The sequence below is a fragment of the Gouania willdenowi genome, chromosome 3, assembly GCF_900634775.1.
Source record: "Gouania willdenowi chromosome 3, fGouWil2.1, whole genome shotgun sequence".
Lineage (NCBI taxonomy): Eukaryota > Metazoa > Chordata > Actinopteri > Blenniiformes > Gobiesocidae > Gouania > Gouania willdenowi.
The window spans coordinates 15,487,386-15,509,301 of NC_041046.1; the positions used below are offsets into that span (position 1 = coordinate 15,487,386).

The 21,916-nt window shown below is 39.1% G+C and overlaps 1 protein-coding gene across 2 annotated transcripts in view; it reads left to right on the forward strand.

The window, feature by feature from the left end:
• The window catches only part of fto (FTO alpha-ketoglutarate dependent dioxygenase), a 178,488-nt gene that overhangs the window by 57,271 nt on the left and 99,301 nt on the right, over positions 1-21,916 (forward strand). For both annotated transcript variants that reach the window (XM_028441540.1, XM_028441549.1), the window contains exon 7: positions 9,162-9,281. In XM_028441540.1, coding sequence (XP_028297341.1) covers positions 9,162-9,281 — 120 coding nt within the window. The remainder of the gene's footprint in view (positions 1-9,161; positions 9,282-21,916) is intronic.

Sequence of the window (21,916 nt, forward strand, 5' to 3'; positions counted from 1 at the left end):
GTTTCCGTATATTTCAACGGACAAGTTTCCATCTCCACATGAAGTCTCCTCCTCACTGCCCCACGTCTGCATATCAGTCCATTTACACATTTTTATGGTCAACCAGACATCCGCTCCTGTGCACCATTGCCTCTGCAGTGACCACGTAGAGTCCGGACCGAATCAGAAGAATATGGACACGATCTCTTCTGAACAAACCCAGCGTGGTTATTTGGCAACTTTACCCCAAATTTCCACTGGATACAGGTTCACTGCGTTTCGTCTTCGCCACGCCAGCAGAGCTGATAGGTCTAGTCTATGTGTTCATTTCCACCAGCTCTGCTGGCGCCCTCTGGCAGAGATACGCAGGACTTCTATTTCTGGCGGATGCCGGAGCACGACGCATCAATTCAACGCAGAGCAAATACAGTGAAACAGGAAGTTAAGCACATACTAAACATTAAAACATCCAGTTACTTTTCGAAATAAAACACTTCAGATCATATTTCAAGTAACTACATCACCAAAACTTCATAATTCTTCTTGTACTGCTTTGTTACTAACACTGACCTGTTTATCTGTTTGTTGTTGCGTTTATAACACTTCCTTAACTGCGTTCTCGCGTGATTATGTAAATATCGCGAGAACTCATCGGTCTCGTGACATCAACAGGACTCCGTCGTGGCGCACTCAAAATGCAACTGGTAGGGATCGCAGGACAGCGGAGCAAAACCGGATCGGAGACGTAAAGAAGCGGAGACAAATCCAGTGGAAACCCCCGGGTTATGCTGTTTATTGTTTATATTTTATGATAAACCAGCAGTAATTTGTCAACTTCATGCCGATTATTAATCTCTACTATTAAAAACTGGCTGAGATGTCTTACATTTTAAATCTCATTCTACTTTTTATTCTCTCTTCTGACGAGCCAGCACCGCTTCCCGCTCCGGGAAACAATCAGCAATCTTATTTTATATATAAATAAAAACAAATATTCAGCAGATGTATGACTCCTGCTGTCACGCAATTTCCTTCCACGATCGGAAATCGTCCTTCGCACGATGACTCCTCCGTCCTGTTATTAAACCTGTGAGAGTTTCACTTTCCCCACATTATCCGAAGCTTGTTTCTGAATGTTTTGTTCACCGTGATGTTGAGTGGATGTTACAGTTCAGTCTTTCTGTTGTAAGGGTGACTGTCACTAATATTCTGCCTGACTGACTGAAAAATCCACACACAGAGCGCACCATCACATTGGCCGTACCCTCAACTTTAAAGCTGATATCCGGAGTTTCTGAGAAATGTATGTTTATGTAAGATTCTTTTGAAATGCGAAAAAATACCTAACTAGTCTTTTATATACATTAATGTATATAAGTCCCTCCTTCGTCCTATAGACCCCTATACAAATGGAAACGATTGCACAGCGACACCCAGCCAATAGGCTTCGACTTCCTGTTTTTAAGACTGTCAATCAAAGTGAATGCGCGCGTCACAACAGCAAGACTTGTTATGCTCTGCGATGCGCATGCAGAAAAGTAGAGGCGTGGCTTCTGGTAAATTGGGAGCGGCGGTGGGAGGAAGTGGAGCTGTTGAGGGCGGGACATCGAGACTTCCTCTCAGAAACTCCGGATAGCAGTTTTAGAGGAAAAAAAATAGCATCCTACACGCCACAAAAAATTACATTAAAAATATTATTAATATTAATAATCTATTACTAATTTATAAGGTATAGTTATAAATCATTAAGATACGGTTAACATGCACTTTATAACTTGTTAACTAACAGCTTGTAAGTTATCTATTGGCTATCTATTAGGCACAGTTATAAATCCTACAACAAGCAATTTATAATTAATATTAAGCAGTTAATGAATTAATGATCTATTAACTACTTATAACGGCAAGTTATTATAAAGTGTTACCAATATAAGTACAATTTAACCTTGATTTGTTAATATTTGTACCTAATGGAGGCTAAAAAGCATTTTATAGCAGAAAGGAAGCCAACTAGCTTCCCACCCTCTATTTATCTTGTTGTTTCCACTCAGGGTAATGCCTTCAATATAACATCCAGGTTGTTCTCATTTGTCCTGGCCTGTGATGGATCGTAAAGCAATAGCCTCTCCATATGTTTTCTAAAGATGAAGTCATGCCCTCTCTCTCCCTCCATAACCTCTTTTCACACTGAACAATGAGTGATGGTGGCACGGCCAACCCAGAGATGGAGTAAGGTCAAAACAAGAGGAACGGACGGGTCCGTCTGCGCAGCCACCAGCCCTCTGCATTAGCTTTGCCGCAGGCCAACAGTTAATATAGCATTTCACCTCTTCACACCCCCGAGCCCAGGGTGCACACACCCAAGCCGGCACAAGCACTCGGACCCCAAGAGCGCTATGCTGTGACAGATGAGTCTGACGTAAGGTTGTTTAAAGGTTGTAGACAATATCATTTATTCAGCACAGCCAAACAATAAGGTTTTTAGCATCAGGAGAGCATTAGCTGTTAGTTCAGCTGCATGGCTCCACAGAATCACCAAATGTAGGACTCTACCTCCATCAGGAAAGCAAGAACAGTTTATTCAGGAAGTCAGTAAGCTATTGATGAAAGAGCAGGTGTGTGGGTGTGCGTGCGTGCGTGTGTTGCTCTCGGGGGCTCCAGCTTACCTACCTGGCACTCTCAATGATCGATGTGGCCATTTGTTTGGAGTTGCCCACAAGAGCAGAACACCCACTTAAATGATGTATTGTTTGAGCAGTTATTTATGATGGCGGCACAATTTGGTGCTTGGTGGACGCATATTGTGTGGGCCGTGTTTGACATGGGCAGCTGAGGAGCGAACAAGCTTCAGACATGCAGGCAACCCGACCCCAGCAGCACCTTATGGGATTTTTTTTTTTCTTTTTTTTTTGGTCAAAGTGTTCAACAGCAGAACTCGTGGGTTCATGTTTTTACAGAGTGTGCTGCAGTGTGTCAGGGTGATGTGGTTGTGAGGTTATGCTGATGAAGCAGAGCATCTGTTCTCAATGTGGGCGGGGCATGTGGTTTAAAACAGTGCTCGATAGTGAACGGGGCCAAAAACAAAGCAAGCTGACACTGTCATCAGTTTTTTTTCTATATTAACCACGTTTCTCATGTGCTGAAACATAGCTTCACCCTGCACACCTTACTGTATGTGTATGGTTAGCTTTGAAATGCTAATCTACGACACAAATGTCTTGTCTCATTTAAAGCCACTGTGAGTCACTTTCCTGGTGGGTGTGTGACCGTGTGCCCAAAGAAACCTCCTCTAACCATAGTTCGCCCATAGTCAATATTTGAGGGAGGGACAAGGCGTCGCTGCATGTTATGATAGAAAGTAAAATGAACTGTAGGTGCCTCGTGTCCTCAGAACATTGCATGGATTTGAATTAGTTTTTCTGGAGGGCTTCAAGTGGAATGAAGTTGTCACCAAATAACCACTTCTCAGTGATACACAACCCATCACATAAATAAAAATCTTGTTAGTAATTTGTGTAAGAAATGTCTTTGGTACAATGGCTGCTCACAACCCAAAATGAAGAGCCTCACAACACAACAAAAAAATGCCCTGAGAGCTCTCAACACAACACTAAACAAAAGTGCACACAAATACAAACTCCACAACGCACAACACAGAATGACGAACGCAACACAAGACGAAAGCGCACACAAAGACAAACTCAACAACACAACAAGAAAGCAGTCTGGTAAAAATCCATGAAGAAGAGGTGAAAAGGATCAGGCACTGACACCAAAGTTAACGTCACTCTTCTTCGTGGATTTTTACCAGACTGCTTTTGTGTTGTGTTGTGGGGGTTGTATTTGTGTGCGCTTTTGTTTTGTGTTGCGTTGTGGGGTTTTTCATTTTGTGTTGTGTTGTGAGCGTTTACGGCCACCGTACTTTCATTTATATCAACTTTCCTTTATATGTGGGCATTGCCGTTTTGGAGATTTCAGCCAATCATTGTTTTCATATCATGTTTTTGTCGTCAGGTGTACTGTACTATTTCTGGCCCAAATGTTACTCGAAAGGTATAGGGAAATGGCATTTCAAGCTGACGTTTTAGTGTTTAGTTATAGGCCATTCACTTCCTAGAACATTATGACTTTGTTCTTTAGAAGATTAGGGACACTACGGATGAATTCTAACATTGCACTTACCAGGAAACAAGAAGTCAGATCAAATGCTGCTAGCGGGTACAGCATTTGAATGACACAACCAGCCATCTCACTAGATCCACACATGCCTTCCAGCTGAGTAAGGATGACACTTAAAAACGGGTAAGTCTAAGCTACGGTGAGAACGATTGGATCCCGTCAATCTCCTAAAACCATTTGGGGTGACGTAAATGGCGCTCTTCCTCAACAATTGGGTGTGCAGCTTCTAAATCACCTTTCATTCCTATTAGTGAAGTTTACACAGAATAGTCTTTCAGTTGAGCCATCTTTGTCATTTAGGTTGAAAGTCCCTTTAAAATATTTCTATGTTGTTATTGTAGTTATTTTTTAGATAGGTATCTTTGTTCACAGACTTTTTTGATGAGTTTCCGTTTGGATTATCCAGGATTTAGATACTTTGCTTGAAAATAATTATTTACTTTAAAATTTCGAGGCGCAAATGTTAACTTAACATTTTTAAATAATTATGTAATTGCTCAGATGTTTTAAAAAATCCCAAGTCAAATAACGGAAGTAAATTAGAGTGTAACTACTTAGAAATGTGTGCCATTATGGGAGATTTTACCACTTTGTTTGCCATTGTGGTTGGTGTATTCTGAGTGTAAATTGCGTGCTTGGTCTATCAGACAGTTTTCCGGGAGGATGTGTAAGCAGGCCAGCAAAGGACAGCAGTATGGAATCGATTCCACACTCATCAGTTTTCTCCTTCAGGCCTCTGAACTGGAAATGTGTGGGAGCTGGTCAATGAACACCGTCGAAGAAAAAAGAAGAAAGAAAAATAAGTACTTCAGCTTTAACTCCAGACTTATCATTGGGGGGCTTAAGTTGAGTAATGTGAGGCACCTGGAGAGATGACAGCAACAGCCACATGGGAGTCACTAGCCCCCTTTCCGGCCCCATTGCATCTTAGAAAAAACTAACCTTAACAGCCACTCTCCCTTTCGAACACTCTTTCGATCCGTCTGCCTGGATAGGTGGCATTTAGTCGGAGTCCCCCACCCAGTTACTCTCAGCTGGGTGGCTAGCCTGCAAATGCCACATAGTCAACAGTTCTCGGTTGCCTTAGATGGCCTGCTTTATGACTGCTACCAGTCGGCTCAGCGGGAACGGGCAGTCATGTTGGCTCAAAGTGGAGACACTGGTTGGATTCTTCTCATCAAAAGACAGGCAGACAATCAGAGGGATAGAAGGAGAGACAGAATGAGAGAAAAAGGACGTTCGATATTGGCTTTGGTGGCTTTGTTGTTTGTTTGAGCTGTTAGTGATCGAAGGGAAGCAGATTTGCAGTGTGTTGAAGCAGCCATAAAGGATGACATTTCTTTGAAGGGTGGGTTGTATGGAGTGACTGAAAGGCTGCTGAGCAGCACCGCTGGCTGTGTATTCGCCATGACGTGCCCCAGTCTTTGCATGTCATCCCTGCTGGGATCAGAGCCTTTTAAAAGTAAATGGCAGGATGACTTTCTGCACAACTTCGTCTAATGACAGAGTATCTTGAGTATAGAATATTGTCCCTTTTCTGGGGTGCTTGAGTAGTCATAATGGTAACTTCCAGGTCTATACATCATGCAAGCTCTAAGTGTCTTAAATGCGTAAAAAGGATTGTTGTCGGAAGAACTGTACACACTCAACAAATAGACTGAAACAGTTTGAAGCTCAGTATATCAGTGTGCTTTTGAACACATTTTGAGAAGTTGAAGTCAGCAGCATTAATAGTACATCCCGAATATTTAGTGTGGCCGAATTTAGCTATTACTGATAAATCAACATTGGTAAATAACTATTAAAGTGAAGTAGCCTCTGCTTTGGCCTGTTAAACTGCTTGTTATTTCAACCTTTTAATCAAACAATCTGGCAGCAGGTCTGTATTTTAGGCTTGCAAATCTCATCAAGATGATCTGATAGAGCTCAAGTCGGGTATCAAAATGTAGAAGCAGGGGAATTTTAGGGTAGTGTTAGTATTAGAGAGCATATCATAAAAAAAAGAATATCAAGTGGCTGTGAGCCATTTAATGGGTAAAAATATCTTATTGATATGGCGTAAACTTGTTGATTAGGAATCTGCAGTGTTTTGTAGCCTGAAGATTGAGCTACAGTTTCACCACAAATGGACTTGGCAGGGCTCAATGCATGTTGGAGGAAAGTTTCATGATTAGACTTCTTAGAGGATTTGACTCTTCTAATATCAGTTGAGCATTTTTCTAAATGCCACAGTCTTTTGTTCACTTGTTTTGAATTAACGGTGTAAACATCTTCTGGCTTCGTCCTGCAGGCAGAAGCTGTGTTTCCAATACAGATTTTCGCAAAATAAAAGCGATGTTTCTAAATGTCGAGAAAGTATAATTGCGCTTTGAACGTGTTTCCATTGAACATTGTTTTGGGCAGAAGCCTCTTAACTCCAATGAAATCCCATCCTGCGAGACTTTGCTGCAGAAAGCCGGACGCTCAGAACCTCATTATATCAGCAGCATTCCTTTGTTAATAATTATAATAATACTAAAGTATAATAATAAGAAATGCCTCGGTCTCCTCTTCTGTCTACATGTACCGTGTCATGTTTTCTTGGCAAGAAGTGGTCATCTCAACTGAAGTCAACTCAACTTTATTTATATAGCGCAAATTGCATCCTCCATGCTCTGAAATGCTACCACTCCAGACGAGGTTTCGTCTTGTACTGGGCGCACGTACAGCGATCACTACAGAGGGGACCCTGTCCGCTTTAAATTATCGCAATTATACGGTGTACGCTTTAGTAAATAAGTAGGTTTTGAATGTAATCATCTCTCGCCGTGGTCTGAGGTGCTGACCATTGCATGTAATGGTCTGTGATTGTGACAAAAAACAAGGAGACCAAGTCCGTTTTAGGTTATTGCTATTATACTGTATACGCTTTAGCCTATACAGTACATGTGACCAAGTACGTCATGTCATGTGGCCTAGTACGTCATGTTTTATGACGTGTATTTGCAGAAAGAGGGTTTTCCATTGCACTTTTGTAACACATTTCTATATCAAAACGCCTGAAATTCCTCCTCATGAAAGCGTAATCACTTTTTAGCGATATTTGAGTGTTTTTTTTTCGAAATTCAGGTGTTTCCATTGCCAGTTGTTATTGCGCTAATTAGATTTTGCGCATTTCCAAGGGTAATAAAAACCCAGCTAGACGTGGCATGTCAGAAAGCTGGATTCTTGATCATGACAATGGTTGGATAGCGCAGCAATGGTTTCCAATTTCACTTGATTTCAATTTAATGGATTGCCTTTTAGATGTCGTTGAACGCTCCAATTCTTGTGGCAACAGGGCCACTACAGTGTGTACCGTATAAAGTGGCCAGGGAGTTTATATATGAACATAATTTGACATTTGATAAATGATGCACCTGAAAAAATGTAATCCATTTAGCACATCAGAGGAATCATGTAGAAAATGCATTAGTGTAGAGGGAAACTAAAGAAACGGGTTATTCCTCTTCACAGACCCTCTAAGACAGAATTATTATGTTCACATATCGTTGTGATTCAGAGCTCCCTGAATTAAAAGGCTTGACTGTGTATTAACTAATACTCTGTTGGAAGAACAAAAACCAAAGTGGTTTTTAGAGAATGAGTCCTACAGTCCCACTTGATTTTTTTAAACACCATTGTTTGCAACTAGAATTTGTTGCTGTACAGTTGTCGATGTCAACATGAAAAAGAACGTGCATTGTTTTGCCTCGATGAGGCTTTGTTTCGGGGGGGAGGGCAAGTGGTGGCATCATGTTTACGGTGGAAGTGATAGTGGGGCAAAATGTGACACTGTATGCACAGACATTAACAAAGCCCCTCGCACAGCCTTGCAGACAGAAAGGCACAAACACACTAATACACTTAGAGCACAGGTACAACCACACACAGTCAGAAGCAGATAGGCTACATCTGGCTATGTGAAGCATCCTTGCGAGGATTAAATCAGCACTTCAAAAGAGCAGGAAACAAAAACACTCCCAGTGGAAGAGAGGCAAGCAGCTTGGCAGCAGAGACTGTCATCTCCAGACGAAGCAGTAGAAAAGTGGGAGTGCGGGGGGGGGGGTTGGTGTTCAGGTGTGCTGACTGGAAGGTGTTTGTGCATATGAAGGGACACAAAGCATTGCTGTTTGTGCTGCTTTTGGTTGGGAGGGGGTGATTGTACAGCAGCAGAAATGACTGATTGTATCACACGTCTCCTAAAAGTCTAGCTCGTCATACTTCCATTCATCTTTAATACCTTGTTTATTCTGTACTGTGGGGGACTAGTCCAACTGATTTAGGACACTAGGTAGGGTTCACCCAGGACAAGATGTCAGTCTGTGGCAGGACTGACACTGACAGACTCCACCTTAAACCCACCTTTAGTCTGTGAGAGGATACCAGAGAAACAACACACTTACACATTTTTAAATGACAATACCTAAACCCTACAGAGAAAAATCACTATTCATATTACAACAAAATCATGTTTTTAATCAAAATTATATTTATAAATAACTTAACATTTTTAATCAAATTTGAGGCCAAATATTACAGCCATTTACACACACACACACACACACACACACACACACACACACACACACACACACACACACACACACACACACACACACACATATATTGTTTTTATTTCAGTGACAAATACCTAAATTGGAAAGTGGTTTTCAAATACATATTTTAGTTATTATTATTATTATGATTACAATAATAATTATAATAATAATGACATTTATTTAATTGTGCCTTTCAAGGTACTCATTATCACTGCAGAATTCTCAATAATAAAAAGATACATTAAAAACATTGCATTTGAAATACAAAAATGGTGGACATGATAAAAGGTGGTCCTTTATCGATCCAATAAAAAATAAAAATAAAAAAAAAAATTTTTTTTATCCATATAATGGAAATTAAAAACAACTTTTTAACAATGTATTTATGTCCTTTCCAATGCTGTGGTTTGTGTTTGTGTACAGGTGGAGTTCGAGTGGCTGCGGCAGTATTGGTTTCAGGGCCAGCGTTACGCTCGTTTCTGTAGCTGGTGGACTGGGCCGATGGAGAATCTGGAGAAAGACTGGAAGCTGATGGAGACCATGGTGAGTGAGAATAAACTCAGACTCACTGTTGCTCATGTGGCTTCCTTCATCTCCATCTATTTAATAATCTACACAACCAGGTCACCTCTGTGACAATAAAATGACAGAAGTAAACAATGAACATCCTTCACGGTCTTTTAAACTAAAGAATGTTTTTTTTTTTTTTTTATTTAAAAAGCAAGTTGTTTCCTTGGTCAAAATGTCTTTTTCACATGACACGTAACAAAACTGTATTAATAATCCAAAGCAATTATATTGCAACATAATCTGTATGTATGCTAAGGTGAAGTTGCATTTCAAGGAGTCTTCTTTGTGCAAAGTTTATAATTTTGAAATATTTGGCGTGCCTCAGCCTTTGCCTCTTATACAAACAACATAATGTGCTGCTGCTGCCCAATAAAGTTGCTCATGGTTGTTCTTAAAATGACATCATGGATCATCTAAGTTCCTACTACTGGCCATTGTTAGTCATCTGCTAAATCACAGTTTGATCAGAGAGGAACCTATAGACACAAACGGTAAATAAATCACTTAGTAACGGCACACTCACAATTAAATCACCTTAGTCAACACTCCATTTGGATCATTTGTGATGTATGACAGCTGTGTTTCAAAAATAAAACACACACACACACACATGCTTTCTCCTTTGAGAGGATCCATACATAGTTGGATTTTGTGTGTGTGTGTGTGTGTAAGCACGCACCACCCAGACACCGACAGCAGCAGGGGGCACTCTTGCATCACTGTATTTAGCAGCAGAGGGAACAGGAAAGGGCCAGGCTGCTGTCTCAGGGTGCTCTCTGTCTCTGTCTCTGTCAGTGTGCAGCGCTGAGCAGTAATCACATCTAATACTCAGGCGGGGATAAAGACAGGGGCTGGAGGAGAACAGTACCGCCACTGCTGCCGACGCTCTTAGTCAATTTTAGTCATAGTGTCTCTCTCTCTTTCTCTCTTTCACTCTGTCTCTGACACACACACTCACACACACACACGAGGGCATCAGTGAAACTTTGAGGTCTCTTGCACGCTGTATTCTCCTATACATCATTGGGCAAATCAATTTTTTGTCACACATTTAAAAAAAAAAAAAAAGCAGCACCAGACAATCCAGCTAATAAAAAGAAATCAATAAGTGTAGAATAATAAGTTTCATGCCAGTAAAAGGGGAAAAAAAAGAAAAAAAGATGAATATCTCAAATGATATCATAATGTTAATGTAACTGATTAAATTCCTTTGTGCGCACATTGTAATTAATTACCACGTTGAAACACAGAAGTGCAAGTATGTCCTCTGCTGAAATGATTATTGAACACAAAAAACAACACACATAAGGGAATGAATCACTATTGTGATGAAAGGCAACATTATTGCTCTTGCCAGCAATATTTGCATACATGCATCGACCTATGATTTGCTGATGAAAAGCATTTTTATAGATGTGACTTATAGATTTTCCCTTTTGGAGCTTTGGCTTTTTTTCCCCCTCTCTGCTTAGATTAAAACTCATTTCTCTAAATTACTTTGAGTTATTTAAATAATGTGAGGGCTCTCCCTCTACGTTCTTTTATTGCATATGTTTTACATTTTCCAGCTGGCAATTGACAGCATACTGTAATTTAGTAGAGTACAAGTGACCTACTGTGTGCAGACATAGCTTCCAATTTATTTACTTCGATTTTTTCCCATTGCCTGAGATTGCGTGTTTTAATAAAGCATTATTTTTTTGTTGAATTTGATATCACGGTGGATGTTTTAAAATAAGCATATGTCTCTTTGAATATCGGTTTATAAAGTTACGCTGTATTGTTTTTTTTTTAATGCTGAGCCGTAGTAATAAAACAGCCGAGTGTTTTATCCTGCTAAAATAGCTATACAAACAGCCTGCGTTTCCGTGCTTTATTGTCATATTTAGCACACAGTGTTGTACGATGTGCAGGGCTATGTATGCATTTGTTAGTCACTATGAAGATTATTGCAATATTTGGGCGGCAAGGGGGAACTAGCTCCTGTTTATGGATACTGTCTCTCCCCGGGGCTCCTCTCTCTGCTCCTCAGCCTGTTGTTATGCAAATGTTCATCCCTCCATTTCAATGACATTCTGATAAAAAAAAAAAAAAAAAATCCATAAATAAATGAATAAGTAAAAAGAAGAAAAAACAAAAAAAAGAAGTCAGCTTACATGTCTTTTTTTTTTTTTTTTTTTTTCTGGTCGTTTTTTTGTACCTGATGAATTCTTGTGGTTCCTTGATTTGAATAGAAACTAAAACAAAGAGGCGACGGCTCCTGAAAAGTCTGTAACTGTGAACAGCCAGACTGTGATTAGTGTGATTTTGTGCATACGTGTGTGTGCGTGTGATATGATGAGGGAAAATGAGGTGAAGGTTGGACGACGGCTGTTAGAATTATTATTTTTTTTGTTTTTTTAGATTCCCCCGTGATGACCAGCTCTTGGCTCTGTTACACTCTCAGGACTTTTTCTAATTTGGCCATCACACGAGCTGTGACATTTCCTTAAACTAGGAACAAAGAATAGCCAGAACCCCAGTGATAATGGGAAGAGAGTCTTGGGTTCATGCACAATGTCTCAAACACTAGCGTGCTATTTATTTTGAATAAAAACATCTTTCTTTTTCTCACTGTGGGGGAGAAGCGACAGCGAGCCGAGGAACACGTCTTCAACTATTTTTCCCTCTGTCCTCTGTGTGTGTGTGTGTGTGTGTGTGTGTGTGTGTGTGTGTGTGTGTGTGTGTGTGTGTGTGTGTGTGTGTGTGTGTGTGTGTGTGTGTGTGTGTGTGTGTGTGTGTGTGTGTGTGTGTGTGTGTGTGTGTGTGTGTGTGTGTGTGTTCCAGCACGTGTGTGTGTGTGCGAGCCATTGATGGTAATGTATGCACTCGGCATGACTTTAATTGATTTAGCCGCTCTGCTTGCACAGTACAGCTTTTCGCCTAATTTGTCACTTTCCTGACTTCTGTGGCTCCTCATCTCACAACTTCAAAAGACACTGGATGCGACGAGATTTCAATGCACTTCGTCTCTCTCTATCTCTCTGTCTCTTTATGTTTCCTTTCCTTTCTCTTCTTCTCCACTTCTTCTCGCCACATCGCCGCCGCCTTCTTTGCACTTTTCTTCCTCATTTGACAGGAGAACGAGCCTTGTAGATGGAGATCTTTTCAACACACATCAAGGAAATTAATCCACTTTCATAATAAACGGGAGCCACTCAGCTGAATACATTTGTATACTTCAAGATGTACAAAACAGGAAGTGGTGTCGGGGCCGTGTCATCCCTCTACGCCGTTCACCCAGATTGTCAGTCCCTGTTTTCTGAAGGTTTGGTCACAAATGTACATGTGTATACATTTATACTCTCTCATTCCTCCCAGTATGACAAAAATTCAGGCCTTCTGATTTTTTTTTATTTTTTATGAGAGGGCTTTGCATGCATTCATGTTTGTATTGAGATGTGCTTTGGTGACCATTTCATCTTCTAACCCTCGCTGTAACAACGGGTCTTTAGAAGCAATGTGACGCTGCTTAGGAAAGAAAGAAAGTAGTACAATCTTTCATCAAATGCTGATTATTTTAACAAGCAAACAAGCAAGTGTGGGGGTTGCTTAAAAAATGGTTATGTCAGAGTAGTACGCATGCTAAAGCCAGAAACCGAGAAAGGGGAGGCAAATATTAGGTGTGTGTGTGTGTGTGTTGAGGTGGGGGTGTCAATGTAAATGTTATTGCTGTGTGAGCTCATTTGATCAAAGTCCTGGAAAGGTTAAGCGAATCCAATCTGGTTTTGTATGGCAGAGTGGAGACACAGGCGCGCAGGGGAAGGAACCCCCAGGACGGAGAATGGATTATCATATTGGCGCTGGAGTAGCAGAGGCCTCCGACGGACAGTTTACCCTGCCCGTAATGCGTTTAGACAGCAATTGGCCTTAATAACCTTTATTGACTTCAGCGGGTCGGTGCCAAGAATCTAATTATCAAAGTGTATCAATTTCATCGGAGTTTAAAGTTGCACCGCTCCAAATAATTATTTTAAGGTCGAGCTGGGGCAATTAATCCCCCTTTCCACTTATTTGATGTCTTTGTAAAACATAATAAATATTATGGTTCCTCTTTTCCTTTCTACCGTAAATAATTTCGGGGAGAGTTTTTTTTTTTTTGTTCTGTGCCGTTGGTCTGGTCCAGGTGAGTTAGGGAGAATAAAATACAGGCAGCAGCGACACACTGTAGGTTTGAATCCCACTGCTGCAGATGTTTACCAGCAGTTATTTTTCTCCTGTGCTCTTGGTTTTTAAACCCACTTTATATGCACACATGGAAGCCAGATTAATTATAAGTGTGAACTAAGCAGTAAACTGTTTAAAGAGCGTTTTTATTGCTCATTATGAAGCCATTTATTATCTCTTACATTAAATCACTCTGTGTTTACGCATCATATTGTTTTGCATTTTAAGCTCCATACGGCGCAAATAGGCTTATGTGCTTATTATATTCCAATTCTTGGGGTTCTGCCACGTTTACTGTGTGTTTGTGTGTGTGTGTGTGTCCGTTCATGTGCATTCCTGTGCTTGTGTGCGGTGTGTCCACTGAAGAAAGTAAACGTGCAGCTGCACAGTAGTTTATCCTTCTTTCACAGTCAATATGTGCTGTTACCTGGATAGTAGCAGCTGTTTTTCCTTATCACACAACATAGAGCAGAGGCCTAATCCACACACTCATTATTGCCTGCCCTTGTTTACGCGCAGCCGTATATTAGCTTGGCTGCGTTGCCCTATTTAGACAGAGCTGTGTAAAAAAAGAAATTACTCTAAGATTATTGTTATTATTCATTTAAAGAGGAAATATATGGCTGGTAATACATTTTACATCAAGCACCCGGTTGTGTTTGGAAATATAAAATGAAAAGAAGCCGGAAGAGACGTAGAGAGAGATAGAGGGAGAGCGAGGAGAGAAAAATGTATCCGTGCAAAGGTATTTGCAATTCTCTTTGAAGTCCCTATTCAACAGGGTAAGCTGAATTTTCGGCAGTGCCTGATCGTGTTTCTGCGTAAATGCTTTAAACCCCTTTAGAGAATTTTCATGGGCAGATACGCGGTGGCTTGAAGGGAGCGTTTATGTTACCTGGAGCCAATGCAGCCGGCAGCTTTGTACCAAAGGATGTACTTCAGTATTGAATGGAATCCCGCCGTGGTTTGTCTATGACAGAATCTCGTTCCAACATCACACCGCTAAGCTGAGAGCCTCCAATAGGTTTAAACCTATCGGCCTTTCCTAAAAATAAAAACACACATTGTAATGCGTACAAACTGACATGAGGGGAAAAACAACTGTGACTTTATACACTCTCAATAACTGATTCTGTTCACATTTAAACAACACCTAAATCAGGTCCCTAATATATTTTGTCAATATATAATCTACATTCCCTACACATTTTTATAGTTTTATTATAACTTTTCGGGAGTTTCTTGCAGTGACTGTTATATTATTATATTTTTTTTAATATAATAATAAATATATTTGACACCCTGCCATATGATACATATACTTAATAACAAATTCAACCCACATTTTCTTGAAATGTTTTGTAATTTGTGGTATTTTAGGGCTACTCCAACCTCCAATTTTATTTATTTGTTTTTTTTGGGGGGGTCTGCTTCTATTTTATTTTCTATTGTCTTGTTCTTGTTTAGTGCTTTTTTCTGTTTGTGAAAAGAGGCTCATATTTTTTCACATTATCCAAAATAAAAAAAATAAAAAAAACAGTAGATTGTAGAAACGACATTACAGAAATTACAAAATGTGAAGCAAACCAATGGCTGTCTGAGAGAAATAGCTCTGTACGTGATAATACATGTGTGTGTTATCTGTTTATATGTTTCCAATTGGGTGATCCATGTGTAGTGGATACATCATGATGAGGCAGCACATTGATGGAGTTGTTAGAATGTTCCATAACAAGAAGACCTATTGGTTCCTGGGGTGGAACTGTGGGAGCTTTTTTTCTTCTAAGTTTGCATGTTCTCACCTTGTTTGCATGGGTGTTCATGTTGTACTCTGGTTCCCTCCACAGTCTCTCTGTCAACATCATTCAAATGTGGTGGCAGGAGCTCACATCAACCAATCACTTCTACCCTAGTATAACACATACTGTACATACATCACTGTTCAATTGTAAGGCTTCATTTACAAACTAAGAGTGCTTTCGCTTATACCTTTGGTCCGTTTCAGGCTTTGTTTCCTCGGATAGTCCGCTCCGTTTGCGGTCGTGTGAAAGCTCATTTGAAGTTTGGTGTGGACCAAAAAAGTTTAGTCTGGGAAAGCAAATCTGGACCAAATATAGGAAGTGGTACCAAACATTGGATGTGACATTAAAACGCAAACATCATGGGGACAAGGAAACACAAACAGAATTTCGTGAATGAGTGTATGCAGTAAATTAAAATGTCATGGTGACGGACATGGAAAGACGAACTACTGGTATAAACATCAGGAATGCAAACATTTGGCACTGCTCCATTTTTTTCTGACAGAAAGAATAATTGTTTTCTTCTTGTTGACACTTTAAGTTTAATACATAAGGCTGACAATACGCTGTCATTAGCATGAATAAGGTGTCATGAAGGCTGTCATAAAGTGTCATTCACTATATTATGACACCTTTGGAGCTATGTTGGCATTTTTGGGTTAGGTGGAGGGATTTAGTGGGGTTAGGGTAACAAACTACACTTAATGACACCTTATTCATGCTAATGACAGTTGTGGTGTCATAATAATGACAGGGTAATCTCAGCCTTATGTATAAAACTCCAAGTAAAGTTTTACCAACAGTATTCCACTCAGGCGAAGAAGAAGATGGAATTATTCCGTCCAATAGGTGAGTGACCATTTTGCTCGTGTGACATTTGGAAAGTTTTGTGCGCTTGGCATACAGCAGTGTAAAAGAGATCCAGACCAAAATAAAATGCTAAATTGTTGCAAATTTACCACCTGAATCGCACCGAGTCCACCGGACTAAATACGGTTTGTGAAAGCACTCCATCCATCCATCCATCCATCCATCCATCCATCCATCCATCCATCCAGCTCCTGATTCTTCTTTTTCAGGGATATAAATGAGTAGTAGTGGAGTGTGCCATGCTAATGTTGTTGTCAATGACTGTTTGTTATAGTTGTAGAATGTTGAAGCTGTAGATAAAAGTCCCTTTTGGCACTGCATGATTGCAGTATAGTGCACATCTCATCCATTACAATGAGATTGGGACGTTTTATTGACAGCAGTTTGGATAATTTATTTTGTTTGTCTGTGAATTGTGATGTTGACAGTGTTTTTTTTTTTTTTCTTTTCTTTTTATACTGTATCAGTGGGCTTTGAAGGCAGCTTGTCTCGTCTTCTTAGAAAACAAATGAGCACTTTACAGAGACTGATCTGCCTTATCCGCTTAGCAGCTCAGTCAATCCCCTGCATTTATTTATTTACGCACTTATTTACTTACTTATTCATTTACTTACCTCTGTATGGATTTTGGATTCGTCCCCTCCCCATCCACCCTCTCCTCGCTGCCGTCCCCCTCCTCATCCCTCCGTTCATCCTTGGCCCTGATCAGCAAGATAAGCCTTCAGAGAAGGAGAGATAACATCCATTAAAGTGGTAAAGAGGAATTAAGGGGCAGCCCAGATTAATCACTGCTCAGCTTAATCACATTCAGTGCGGACGCCAGGGTTTGCTGCAGGGCCCCAGCCTCTTCCTTTCTCACACCAGCACAGTCACACGCAAATAGTGTGTGTGTTTGTTAAAAACTGCCTTTGATCGTGAAGAAAGTATGAAAAGATGAAAGAGATCTACAACATCTTCCAGCAAAGCGTGCCCCAGCTATAGCTGACTGTAGATATTACCACTAACTACAAGTTGACATATAATTAATCCTGTAATTTGCTACAGGTGATTACTTACTCTTGCATGCAATGTCAAAGTTTCAGTTTCAGTTTTATTTGTTTCAGTCCAAGGACATAAATCATAACATTCAAGTTAACTTTTTCAATATTACACAAAAAAGAAATGCAAGCATTCAACAAGTATCTCTAACTCTCTAAAATATATTGTGACATTTTATTCATGAAATTAAATTGTGTGTCACTCATTTTTATTTCTTTATCAACATTATTCCTCAAATTTACCCCTAGAACAGACTGACATCTTTGTTTAACTTCTAATCTTACTTTTGGTAAAATAAACATGAATTGATGTTTGAGGCCAGTGTTTCTCAAATGGGGGTATGTGATGGCACTACAGGGGGTACTTGAAAGAGAGAGAGAGGAAAATTAACAAATGAAAGCATAAAAAATATAGGGTTTTGTAACGTGTATTTTTAATTAAAAATCAATTATCACACTGAATATTACCAGCAACTCACAAAATGACAACAAAAACACACAAAATAATAGAAAAATATGCTGAATAATAGAAAGAACAGACAAACAACATTAACATACACAAAATGATGATAGAAATGAACTGAAAATACAAGAGTCAGTCTTGGTCCCACATCATGAGGGAGATAACCATAAAAAAACACCTATAGAAATAAATCTATTCAGATAGCACTAAATACTTTTATTTCCCTTATTTAAAGAATAAAATTCTATAAAATGTGTGTCATCATTATGTTGTATTTTTTCACAGAATTCTGAGCAAAATGTAGTAGTTGGACAGAAGGGGGGACTTGGATTCAGAAATTCAGTGAGAAGTATTTTTGAACGCCTTCTGGAAGAGCATTTATTTTAGCTTTGAACATTATGTGTGTCATTTTATAATAAACAATTTCTTTAAATTTCACAAGTTTTGATTCAACAAATGATGGATGTGTGTGGTCAAAATATCCTGCTTTGTTTATCAATTGTACAACCTTTTTTTTTTTATAAAACAATATCATTTATTATGGTTTTCAAAGTGGTTACCCAGAGTTCTACACAATATGCCATGTATGGCAGTATTGTAAACAAGGAGGTGTAATTAAGTGTATATATATATATATAATATATATATAAAACACACCAAGTGTTTTAGAGATTTTTGTATAATTTGTTGTGTTCATTTAAAGTGGTTCAGTCAGAGTTGCAGATGCAGGAAAACATAAATTTGTCGCTAAAAGCAGTTAAAATGATTAAAGACCTTTTTTTAATTTAATATGATGTTGGCCTTTTGAAATCCTATTTAATATAGTTAATATCTGGTCAGAGTTTGCTCGATATTACTTATGTTCAGAAATGGCATTACACTTATTGCAAAGGTGCCGCTGCGCTCCGTAAGGCAGAAGGAACAAATAAAGGGCTGGGAACTCGGCACACACAATTCCAATAAAATCATTCAAATCTGAATCCAGATCCTAATCAGGTTCTGCGGTTTGATATCCTTATTATTGTTTGTCTGCACGTCAACTAAGATTCCCTTCACATGTATTTGTACAGCCCCTAATCACAGTCCCAGTCTCAGTGGGCTTTATATCGCCCACACATAGTGGAGGAACAATAAATGAAACCAATTAATGTTAATGAAAACAGCCCGCCTCAGCGTAGATCAACAAAGCCAACATGAAGAAAATCCCAGAAAACACTTAATTAGGGACTAAAATAGACTGTATTTTCTTAAGGTTATGATCAACCCTTGTTACAAGCAACTGGGTTCAGAAAGCACACGATCAAAGCAATATAAGATGTACATACAATAAACATAACATAGTCAGGTGTTAGGGTGGTGCGTTTATGCTAGACTTCAGCTTAAGGCGTCTAACGTAGCAGTAATTTGATTTGTGATCAGTTCTTCTCTCTGAAGCGCGCTAATTCTTTGGAATGACTAAAGCAGCGGTCAGAGGTTTTAGGTACAGAACAATGAGCAGAGACAATGGCAGATGTCTGATGGGAAGGCAGTGGAAAATTGACTGATTCGCATGAAATAACGCAACAAACGGGAAGAGATTTTTGGTGATAATTGTTTGGTTTTTGTGCAGTGCAGGTGCTGGGGCGGTTTAGGGAGGTGAGGCGGGGTGAGAATATAGAGGGGGATGGGAAGGGATGGGGTGGGGGGTGGATTGTGGGGATCAGAGTAAAGATTTAGGCTATAATTCGAGATGGTGAGATGAGGTAGAGGAGGAGGAGAAAAAAGGTGGATGTTGCAAAGACGCTAGTGGAGTCAGGAGGAAGTACAAGTCCTGGGAGCAACTGTGGGAACTCCGTGCACGTTCTTTAACAAGAGACACAATCTACAGAGATCAAACCTGGAATGTAAATTCACTGTTTTTTTCAAAGCCTTTATGAGCCAAATTAGTTATCATCTCATGTCTGTTTTCATAGACTTTTCTATCAATATTATCTACTTATTCATATCAGAGCTGTAGCCACTAACTGGGAATATACTCATTTATGCACTTAACATTTTATGCTAATGTATGACATTGTTTTATGTATTTTATACTATTTTTAATGCACCTATTTTTTAAGCACTTGATATTATATGCTGTATGTATGTAGTAGGGCTGCACGATTATGGCAAAAATTATAATCATGATTATTTTGATCAATATTATAATCACAATTATTTATCATATTGGGGGAAAAAAATCTGTGTTTTAATGCATTACTTTAAAAAAACAAAAGCTGTACAGTTTACAGTGAAAAATTAAGCTTTACAATAGAATTATAATAAAATTTAAAATGTATCAAAGGCGAACTGAATAAATACACTATTACAGAGTGCAGAGCCCATATTTTAAATGTAAATATTGCCGACAATCAGGTTAATTTAATTGTGGCAACCAAAATCATGATCAAGATTAAAATTTGATTACCTGTGCAGTTCTAGTATGTAGCTGAATTTATATACTGTATATTCTAATGATTGTTTTTATATTTATAGTTTATATAATTGTATTATTACTGGCTATAAGTTTGCGTTAACTTGTTTTTTTTTCTTTGTTTTTTTTGCTTTCTTATATGTTTGAACTCTGTGGGAACTAGTGTTGATTTTAACAGCAAATTTTGATTTAGTTTTCATTCATAGTCTTTTGACTAAAATGCAAATTAGTTGTAGTCATTTTTTTAGCCATCAGGACTATGTCAGTTATAATCTCGTTTTAGTCAACTTGGGCTACGTTCACCCAGCAGGTCTTTGTTCATTTTTTTTAGAAAAATCAAAAGAAAATTCCAGATGTATACTGTATCGGAACATTTAAGTGTGCACGGTGGGCACACTAGTCATACTAAACTGCCCCATGATGCATCTCAAAGGTAGAATTGTCCTGGGATTGGCTTCAAGTTCAAAATCAAACATCCCCTTTTCAAAATAAAAGCAACTCTTCTCGTCTTCCGTTAGCTTTTCAACTCTTTCGTGAATAGGGCTCTTGTTTTAAAGTTAACCACAAGTTTTATCAGTAGCACTTCTCCGAAAATCTCCAAAGGTCGCTATGAAATGTTTCCGGTTTGATGGATGAAATGAGCACATGTTGACATTCTACTTGGTCACTTTCTCACTTAAAATGTTGAAAACTTTCAATGGTGGAGAATCAACGGAGATATTTATCCTCATTGTACTTCAGGTTTTTGTCGTCGTACTTTCAGAAATGCATCATGGGAAACTTGGAAGCATACTTCAGTGGGAAAGGTCACCATGTCCTCTGACGTGGCTTTTACCCTCACACCGCTCCTCCTAGGACGCCAAATTATGACGTTTATCGCATTTTAATGGCGTAAAAGTCGGATAGAATGCGACCTGGCCGTTTAGACAGCAGGCACATTGCTGAATATCAGATATATATCGGAATTAGGACCACATGATAGTGGCCTGGGTCACATTTAATAAAAAAAAAAAAAAAAATATGGATTTGTGCTCTTCAAACTGACTTCAACAGGTTGGACACAGGTCACATATGGGCAAAACAATCGGATTTGGGACGCATTTGCCTACAGTCTGAACATAGCCTGAATGACATTAAGTATTTTACAGATATAATTTACTGAAGTATGAAAATATAATGGTTCATGCAATATTCTATTACTATTTATCAACCTGATATGGGATGGTACTCATTTTTAGTAAGTTCACACATATTTGAAGTGATCTTTGGGTAAGATAACAGGAGCTGTCTTACCTCCGCAAACACAATCAGCTTACTTCCTACTGGATCACTAACTGGCATTTCCAAAGAGAAGTAGCTTTGATTGCAGGGTCCCCACGGTCATGAAATCCCTGGAAAAGTTATGGAAGTTGAAAAAAAATGATTTTCCAGTCTTGAAAAGTCATGGAGCTAGGTTTAGACTGTAATGAGACAGGCTAGCTTCACCCTATTGAGCATGTGTTGTTGCAAAAGTAATCATACTATGACAAAGACATTAACACTAGTAGAAACTGCAAATGTAAATTATTTTAAGTGCTAAATCTGGCATATTTGCATACTGTTATTATGTCCATTAACATGCATTGTCCCTTACACATAAGTGAAATTGAAAGTGAATATATGAGTAGCTTTTTCCTTCAGTTATCACTATAGCATCAACCTTTCCCTGCAGACCAATCTAATGGATGGTGTTAAATGGGTGAGTTGTAGGACGGTGTAATTAACGTTAGTTCTTTAGT